Genomic DNA, 9,407 nt, shown 5'->3' with positions numbered 1-9,407 from the left:
ACACCGCACCAAATGATAAAATAAGTTATCTCAGGGCACTTTTCATATAGAGCAGGTCCACACTACCTTTTAAAGATCAAAAAGGAGTTGCCTTGAAATAAGACCTCACAGCATATTGAGCATGTGACACCAGTGTAAACGGATAATTCATCTATCTTCATTTAAGACTGACTTAAAGTGACACTTACTGAGTTTTGCTATTTAAGGTTATATCAAAGTCCATATTAAAAAAGTGTCAGCGATAAGTGTATTATAATTCAATAGCTGAAACCAGTCTCAGTATCAATTCAGTAAAGGTGCAGAACAACAGTTAACAGCATTAACAGTCCGACAGAAGAGAACGATACAGTGATCAAACTGCAGTTTTAAAAGTGCAGGTCACAGTAGTCGCTAATCTGCCTTCGTCTCAGCAGCAGGGGGCGCTGCTGCTGAAGACACCAGTCTGGCAGCTTCACCCTGAGGCTCCACTGGCCCCTCTCCGCCTCCATCCTCCTCATCCTTCTCCAGGCTCAGTGGAGGGTGTCTTTGTGCCACAGTGTGCCTGGAGCGAGCCCTGTGCCTCCGAGGGTGGAGGAAGAGTGCAGGGTCTGGCATCGCGGTGGGCTCCGCAGGGCCCATCACTTTCTCTATGGGCACACACTCACGTGCACGCTCCGCTCTGGAAGACGCCCTGGCACTCTTGCGCTTGGGTTTAACCACCGGAGAGGACGGGGAGGCTCCTGGCGGCATCTGTGGGGAAACACAGTTCTGCTCGGCACCATACTGGGCCCCCTGACCGTTGGCTCGGGCGAGGAGTCCGTGCCTCTGCTGCATCCGCTGGTGGTGCAGTTTCTGCCTGGCGGCATGCAGCTGGAAGGAGAGGTATGCTGCTGCTTCTGTTTGTTTCTGCAGCTCCGTGTTGAGAATGGTGGAACAGTGGCTGCGGCGTTTGAGCTCCTCCAGGAAGTGGCGCTCCTTTTCCTTGAGATTGGCCCTGAGGGCTCCAACCAAAGACCCTTTACAGCTCAGCTCAGTACGAATCTCTCCCAAGGTGCACTCCTGCTCGGCCAGACGGCTCTCCACGTCCCAACAGCGAGCCTCCAGGAGCTCCTCTTCCTCCTGTAACTCTGACGCAGAGATGAACCAGAAAGGCAAGTGTTACATACATGCAGGAGTTAAAATCATGAGTTTCCACATAAAACTGAGTTTCATTAAAAAAAAACTTGGCTGGGAAATATCAAGATATTATATCAATATTGTGATATGAGATATCGTCTTCAATTTTGGAAGTAATTATAACATAATATGGAATGTTTGTTTCTTTCCTGGTTTTAAATGTGGCATTAAGAACTTCAGTAAAACATTTGTTTTTTTCGGAATTTACCAGACTGTTCTATCTGTTTTATTATTTGCCTTCACCCACTTTCATAATATCCATATTACTGATGGTTATTTATCAAAAATCTCATTGTTTAATATGTTCTGAAAGCACCAATTGTCAACCCTACAATATCGTCGCAATATTGATATCGAGGTATCTTGTTAAAAAAATCTTGTGAGGTTTGATTTTCTACATGTCAGCCAGCCAATTAGTGTTTCTTAGTAAAAAAAAATTGGAATGCTCTTTACACAACCCACTAGTCAGTGGTAACAAAATCATCCACAGTGTACATAAAAACACACACAGCATATACACACTACTTAGTACACGCTGTGCATTACCGCAAATGCAGATTACTTATTTGTTGGGACACACAAGCTCTAATCCTCAGCACATATGACCTTAGAGGCACAACTCAGAGATTGTCCAGATCACATTTTATCCAGGACCCGCTCAGTACATAGATTTGAAAGTAGATCATGATGAGACCAAGTCTGAGTATTTGGGAAATCACCAGTTTCCTCTCAGTCTGATGAATATAATCTGCTAATGGTGGAGTGTGGTGGTTTTAGAGCTGGAGCTAGAAATGTGACACATACTGTTTATGGAAAGGGTTATCTCCATTCTACCCTCAATTGGCACAATAGAGCTGGGCAATATATCAATATTTAGTCTTTATAGTCAATCTTAATCTTAAAATCTTTCAATCAAATCCCATATTTGATTGAAAGATTTTCATAATACACACATTGGTCTTTTTGAACTAATGTAACAAATTTCTTCCAAAACTATTTCTGAAATACTTGAGGACGCCAGCTCAAAGATCTTACAAATTTGGGCTTGTTGTAATGTTCAATTAAACATCAACCAGACATGGCAATTTTAATTTCATCAGTTTTTTTACACACTGGAGAGAGAAAACTTGCCGGCATAGATCACTCAACAAAGTTGATTTAAATGAATCCCTCTTTTACCACCTAAAGCAAGGTACAGTCATGCTGCACCACCGATACATAACACACTGTACATAAAGCTATTCCAAACATCCTGCTGACTAAATTCTATAACATCAACTAGTGCTTATTTGTGAGAGAACAAAATGAAAAACTACTATCCGAGGCCTCCTTTCCATTTAAACTTCAACCTCTCTGCCAATGTCAGGTTTAACACAGTTTTCTACTTATTGTTCTTTATTTTTTAACGATTTTGCTCTTTTTATTCCAGTAAAATTCCCCTGAGGAGAGCGAGGTATGAATGAAAAGCCGGTGCAGCATCCTCTGGGCCGACTGAGCTGGAGCTTGCCAGAAGGGATGGAGATTACATCCTCAGAGGCTCGCTCTGTTGCCTCGGCCCATAGAAATAGGTCAGGTTTGCAGGGCAGGAGAATCCCAAAGGGTGGAGGGAGGTTTGTTGAGTCCTGGAGCTGAAACTGCAACGCCTTAAATCCACATAAGGCTTACATGTATTAGGGTGCTTATTACTTATATAAAAAAACTTTGGTTTTAGGTTAAAGGTGCTAAATATGACTTTGGGAGCATTTAGACTTTCTCTGAACAGTGCTAACAGCGCTAACAATGCAAACAACTACAAAAGTGCTGACAGAGATTATAGTGTTTACCTAGCTAGTTAGTGCATGTGAGCTAACCAGTGGTGCACTCTCACAAGCACTTAAAGCCAGTATATTGCACCTTTAAAGCTGCTCCATCTTATTGCTTTATGATCTGAATTTCTCACTTGCTCTAGCTTTTCTCTCTTAACTTCCTGTTTGTATGACGCTGTACTTTCCCCGATCCTCTTTCTTCCAGGACCAATCCCTGAGGTCCGATCAGTCTCAGGTTTTTTGTCGCCCATCACCACACCCAGGTTGAGCTCATATGCTAACTATAGACTACAATACCTAATGTGATCTTCGTATCCTTCCATACCCCTCTCCTCTCCTCCTCCTCCACGTCTGCAGCTGACCGCATCCTGCCGCCTTGTCTTCTCCCTTAATCGCCCTCCTCGCTACCTCTCATTACCTCCCTCCTTCCACCCCTTCCTCTCTCTCCTTCTTCCCTTGGCTCTACATCTCTCTGGTTCTCAGCAAAGTCTTGTAAGTGGACACCCCCTCTGGGACGACGAGGGAAAAATGAGAGCAGGAAAAAAGAAAGATGGATCAATTTGTCAGGGTGGGAGCAGAACAGAGGGCCGTGCTGTATTGATGGATCGGGGGATAACCTGTCCTGGAATAAGAGATGTGGTCTAATGGCTGAGTAATGCAGCTAAACAACACTACCCCCCTTTTCTATCTACAAACACACACACACAATCACACAGTCTTTTGACTCCCCATGTCTCTAATACACTGTGACAAAATGGTGCCTATCTCTGCATCCCTGCATCCAGACGCCACAAACGGTCCTGCAACCATCGGCTATGAGCCAAATATGTTGAGGCATGCTGTCTTTAAAGCTGTGTTTGTTTCCTCCCAGCTCCTTGTGACCCCCCATACAGCTGTGACCAACTCTTGTCTCACAGAAAAACAAGGAAACACTTTGCAGCCATGATCTGTCCTGTGTATGGTTTGCCAGAGATGCTAAATCCTAGTAAATGAGGTGAGAGAGATAGGGATGCATGGGTGAGAAGAGGGAGGAGGGCAGCTGATAGGGATTCATCCCCCTGGGGGATGGGAGGATGGGGCGGACAGAGGGAGGCAGAGAGGGGTGAGGGCGTCTGGTGATGGTGGATTGGGGGTTGAGGTTGAGTGCGGCAAAGACAAAAAAGCCCAAAGAGATGAAAACATGTGTTTGGGTTTCTGTCTAAAGTCCTGATTCAATATGGAGGAGAGTGAGGAAGATACATACCTATTTGGCTTCTGCCTGGAGGCTTCACCTTTAGATCACTTGTCAACTCTGAAAAACACAAGCGAAAGAGAAAACCACAGGAAAGAGCTGTTAAAGAGACATAAATATATATATATATAAAATCATGAAATAATATTGCTAGAGCTCAAATAAAGATACTCAGCGGTGCTGAAATGTCTTATTAAAGCTGTATGCTGACATTTTGAGTTTGCTGCTGCTGGTTAACATCCCAGATGCTCGATGCAGTTTCCAGCACATTATCAGTCAGCTCATCCATAATTTATGAAGCTAAATCTGAAACTTTACATCAAAGACGATGTCCTGTTACATTACTTGAAAAAACTGCAACCTTTAAAAAGACTTATTAGCATTATTAGCATTCCTCCTTGAAATCAATATTCACTTAAATAAAAAACTACTGGCTGTGTGATCTGTTTCAAGAGGAAATGCCAACCACACAAAAAGGAACCCCCCAAAATAAGTCGAGTTGAATTCAAGATGCTTGACATAGAGCGATGTAAGCAGAGCTGCATTTATCACAACAACTGATGTAGCTGAAAAAACAATATAATTTTAACCCAAACTACAGTTTCACACTGAAACATTCTGCTGACTGACGGATTATGAGGGTGAAACCTGATTTTGTACGGAGAACTGATCAATACATATTTCTCTTGTGTATTGTATTGAGTAGTTTGTTGCCGTTATACGCTGTGTCACGTTGTAGACAACTTTTATCTCTTGCATTAGTCGATGCCTGCATTTGTCTTGTGCCATATAAAAATCTAAAAACAGACACTCAGCAGCTTCCTTGTCTCAATGCTCAGTTGGACAATAAAACCATGATTCTATGGCTTTTCTTTAGTGGTGCAGGAAGCAGTAATATAGATGAATGATGTTACAGTGAGATACTCCATCAACGTGATCAGGATTATCCAAATACTACACGATATGATATCTGGCACACTGTCATTTTTAGATACTGGATGGATTATATCTCATGTCAGTGTATTATAGCCACTGACGGTTTATGTTATTGAGAAGATGATGTATCAGACTGGTATATGGTGCTTAGTTATTAGCAGGGTTGGATTGTCCCTGATAATAAATTATATATCAGCATAGTGTTTCTGACAGGGCTGTGGGGGTCGGACTGCTGGTCGTGTTTGGCCTGTCAGTCATTTAGATTGTCATTCGGGGCTGATCAGCAGGAAAATCTCTACACTCAGCTAACAGCTCACACTGAAACACAGAAATATGTCTGTGTGTGCAGCTCCAGTATTTTCCAGATGAACGTGGCATAGATTTGTCCTATTTTAAGTTTCCATAGCCAGAAATATGTGACTGTTCAATCAGACATGGGTGACGATCGTATAGTAGTTTAATGGCCATCATTTTAAATTAGTAACCCCACTAATAATACTCGCTTACATAGGTGTTAACTTGAAATATAAAGCCAGATCTAAAACAGCAGTTATTTGTAGCCTTTCTTCTCCTCGTGCTCTCCCTGTCACACCCTTTCTCCTTCCCTCTGCGGTAAGTATAACACGCCCGCCCATGCAGCTGGCGTGATGAGAGAAAGACAGAGGAGGTGAGGAGGGTGGGAAGAAAGATAGTAGGCAATGAAGGAAGGAATGAAGAGGGAATAGAGGAGCCGCAGATAGTCAGCTCCAGAAATAAGTATTTAACGGTCAAATATGGGAGACTTTAAGAAGTCCTGTTTTCTAGTCATTATCCTAAATCACGTAAGAATCACTAATGAAGATAGTTTAACTGCAGGAAGTCGATTCTCGGAACTATTTCTTGAAACAGTCAAACAATGAAAACGAGGAGCTCAGCACATTGCAGCATCCAGTATGTCTAACGCTTTGTAGCTTAGGCTTATCTCCTCCAGCCTTAAAGCATTCAAGGTTTTTGTTTCCAGGCTCGACCTTGAATGTTGCGAACGCATCTTGAAAGACACACACCCGACTGACTTCTATGGCACACAATAGACACATTATATCAGAGAAAATGAATGAGGACAAAAATGAATTTTGGCTCGTTGTTCAAGGAGACAGAAGAGTAAGAGCCTTTAAGGTGATGAGAATGAGGGTTTAGAACAATAATAAAGAGGTCAACAGGACAAAGTCAGAGCTAATATGCACAGCCACTTCGTCAGCTCAACCTTGACGTATCCTTCCAGGCTGCACATCAGCGAGCTGGCAGCAAACACATAACAGCATCTGGCGTCACAGCCGTCCTCCTGACTCTTCATCATCACCTCTTTAATATTTGGGAACCTCTTTAAACACAACCTAAAATCTGACTGCAAGTTATACATATTGTCACATTCTAGCGACAATGATTTGCAGCTTAGATTCTTTTATCAATATAATGTTTCTTTTCTGATAGAAATTATGGACAGAGGCTCCCACATGCCCATAAATCACTAAGACTTTATTTTTATAAAAGACACGATAACTATCACCATATTATTCAACACTTTTATATCTTCTTCAGCACAAGCATTTTGCCTGAACCACAGTGACGGAAACCTGGGACCGGGCTGATGCTAGTTAGCAGCCCCCCTTCTCCACAGGCAGCTTTTCACAATGAATGGCCTGTTTGGGATTGGCACCACTTTACCGTGCAGTCAACACAGCGGACAACAAGAGTGCACATAGCGACTAATGACACGGTGACACAACAGAAGCACTGAAACGAACCCTCACTCTCTAAGCACCTCGGTTGTCTTTTCTTTGAGTCCTTATGAATTATCCTTCACTTCTTTATTGTTTCAATTATTTTCATAAATAAGTTTGTCTTTCTGAAGGTTTGGCCACACATTGTTTTGTTTTCTTTGAGCTGAAAGAGCTCATAAACAGAACTTTAACTCCACATGGACAAAACAATATATATATAAACAGCACCATTAAGGCTGCCCTTTGCGTTAACAGTGGTGTGTTAGTCTCTTTCCATATTCCATCTCTCAACACACACACACACACACACACACACACACACACACACACACACACACACACACACACACACACACACACACACACACACACACACACACACACACACACACACACACACACACACACACACACACACACACACACACACACACACACACACAAGCAGTCCTTTATTGACCAGATGTGATTGTGCAGCAGATCTACAAAGTGATGGAGGGGGTTGTTTTCTACACAACTGGTCACATTCACACAACCCCCCTGTATTTGTAAACCACAATCCTGTTCATATGGATTAGTGAGGATATGGGATCTATGGATTAACTGTGACGGATATGTTTAAATGCACCTCTTTGAGTATGTACAGTATGGTGTGTGTCACAACTAATGTGTGTGTGTGTGCAAAATGTGTCTTATATACATGCATGCTTGTATGCGTGTGTGTATTGAGTCACATAGGGAGATTCTCACATACGGAGACAAAGCTCCCCCCCCCCTTGCCAGTTTAAATATTCATATTCACTGATAGTGAAAGGATAGTGAAGGCCTCAGGGGAATTATTGAAATCAAACAGCCTCACAATTATAGTAACACAAATGTGTGTGTGTGTGTGATCACGTGCACCTGCTTGCTTGATTAAATGGAAGGCATATCCATTAGACCCGAAACAGGAAATGATGCAATCTACAGGAATTGTAGCATGACATCACTGTGTAGTCATTGTGTGGCATTGATTGATGGTGCAGACACACACATCGTATGAACAATGAGGCCGATCTGCACATGGGGGAGGTTTAGGTTCTCCACCTGAGATGAAAATGACAATAACTGCACTACAGATTGACAGCCACAACGGTGGCTTATGTTCTTTTGTAAAATTAAATATTGATCATGTGGTTTATCAAATGAGCTTCAGATTATTTAAGGCTCTACCTGGATAGAATTATATGATCAAGTGTTAAAACCTCATTAAAAAAAGGGCACAAAACTGCCTTCAATCCCAAAATACATCAAGCCAGTCATTAAAAATCTCTGTAAATCTCTTTGGGGGTCAATGGGAGGGGTCCATGCTGATTATAGCACCCAAAAAAAAAGACACCAAAGGGTAATTTACATAAATATGAGCTCATTAACGTTGAAATGTCCAGTCAATTATCATCATAGAATTTCAAACAAAGATGCTTAACATTATGTGGCTGTGGCTTCTTAAATGTGATGTTGTGTTGCTTTACTTTATCCTATCCTACATTTCATAGACTAAATAAATTGAAAATTTGAATTAGCAGATAATAGTTAGACGCATCATCATGGGTGTAAGTTTATGCAGCGTTATTAAACATTTTGGGGTCACATAAAAGTCTCCCTCATGCACACACAGTTCGATCAGCAGCAGTGTGTCACCTGCCCTCACCTGAGCATCGTTTCTGCAGGGAGAGGATCTCCAGGTGGAGGCCGTGGAGTAAAGTGAGGTGCTCCTGCCTGAGGAACACCACGCTCCTCTCCACGCTGCCTATCTGCTGAGACAGGCTGCTCTCATCAGCCATGGCCGAGTCTGGAGGGACAGAAGATAGAAATCAGAAGGATGGGACTGATAGATGTTTTTAATGACCTGCATCCATCCCGTTCCTCTCTTCAAGAGAGCATTTTCCACTTTCATAATACACTGTAAAGCTTGAACTCCAGCTGCTAAATGTCCCTTCCCCACACTGGGAACATTGCTTATGTCAGCCACAGAGAGAGGGATGTGCAAGTTCTGAATTGAGGTCATGTGGTGGCTATAAATAAGGTATTGATGACCAGAGAAATCAGCAGAAATGGGAGAAGACATACAAATTCCAGTCAGGATGCAGCTACATCAACAATTAGGCTTTTGCAATAGATCTTAAGCCGATGAAAACATGGATCTGCTTACCTTTTAATGCGTGTTAAGTGCGGAAATCTACTAAATATGATTCTCAAGCGTTATAAAAACGTCCTCCGATCCGCGCATGCTGGCCTCCAGTGCTGGTCCAAACCCTGTCGGCTGCGGCATTCATCCAAACACATTTTTTTTTTTTTTTTTTTTTTTTTTATATCTGAAGCGTTTAAGTGCTTTTCAGCTGCAAGTGACGACGTTTTGATTAGAGGATGAAGAAACTGGACAGCTGCGTAAAAATGCAAAAGCACCAGGACGCATGGCACGGCGGCGCTCCGGCGGAACCGCTCCGCGTCTTTCCAACACCCAGCATCCTCATCAGGAAG

The 9,407-nt window shown here is 42.6% G+C and overlaps 1 protein-coding gene across 1 annotated transcript; it reads right to left on the bottom strand.

The window, feature by feature from the left end:
* Positions 1-390: 390 nt before the first annotated feature.
* ccdc92ba (coiled-coil domain containing 92Ba) lies at positions 391-8,710 on the bottom strand. Its single transcript, XM_054604561.1, has 3 exons — positions 8,578-8,710; positions 4,204-4,251; positions 391-1,106 (listed from the first exon to the last, which is right to left on the bottom strand). Exons 1-3 carry the CDS (start codon positions 8,708-8,710, stop codon positions 391-393), a joined length of 897 nt encoding a protein of 298 aa, XP_054460536.1.
* Positions 8,711-9,407: the final 697 nt, after the last annotated feature.

Source organism: Anoplopoma fimbria, chromosome 1 (genome assembly GCF_027596085.1).
Source record: "Anoplopoma fimbria isolate UVic2021 breed Golden Eagle Sablefish chromosome 1, Afim_UVic_2022, whole genome shotgun sequence".
Taxonomy (NCBI): Eukaryota; Metazoa; Chordata; class Actinopteri; order Perciformes; family Anoplopomatidae; genus Anoplopoma; species Anoplopoma fimbria.
This window is presented reverse-complemented; position numbering and strand designations above follow the sequence as displayed.

What these genes read in the sequence shown, in the direction of transcription:
- ccdc92ba (XM_054604561.1), bottom strand. Translation starts at nt 8,710, where the DNA reads ATGGCTGATGAGAGCAGCCTGTCTCAGCAGATAGGCAGCGTGGAGAGG. An exon ending in CCTGCAGAAACGATGCTCAG is followed by an intron (nt 4,252 to 8,577) that starts GTGAGGGCAGGT and finishes TGTGTTTTTCAG; the next exon opens with AGTTGACAAGTGATCTAAAG. An exon ending in TCCAGGCAGAAGCCAAATAG is followed by an intron (nt 1,107 to 4,203) that starts GTATGTATCTTC and finishes TCTCTGCGTCAG; the next exon opens with AGTTACAGGAGGAAGAGGAG.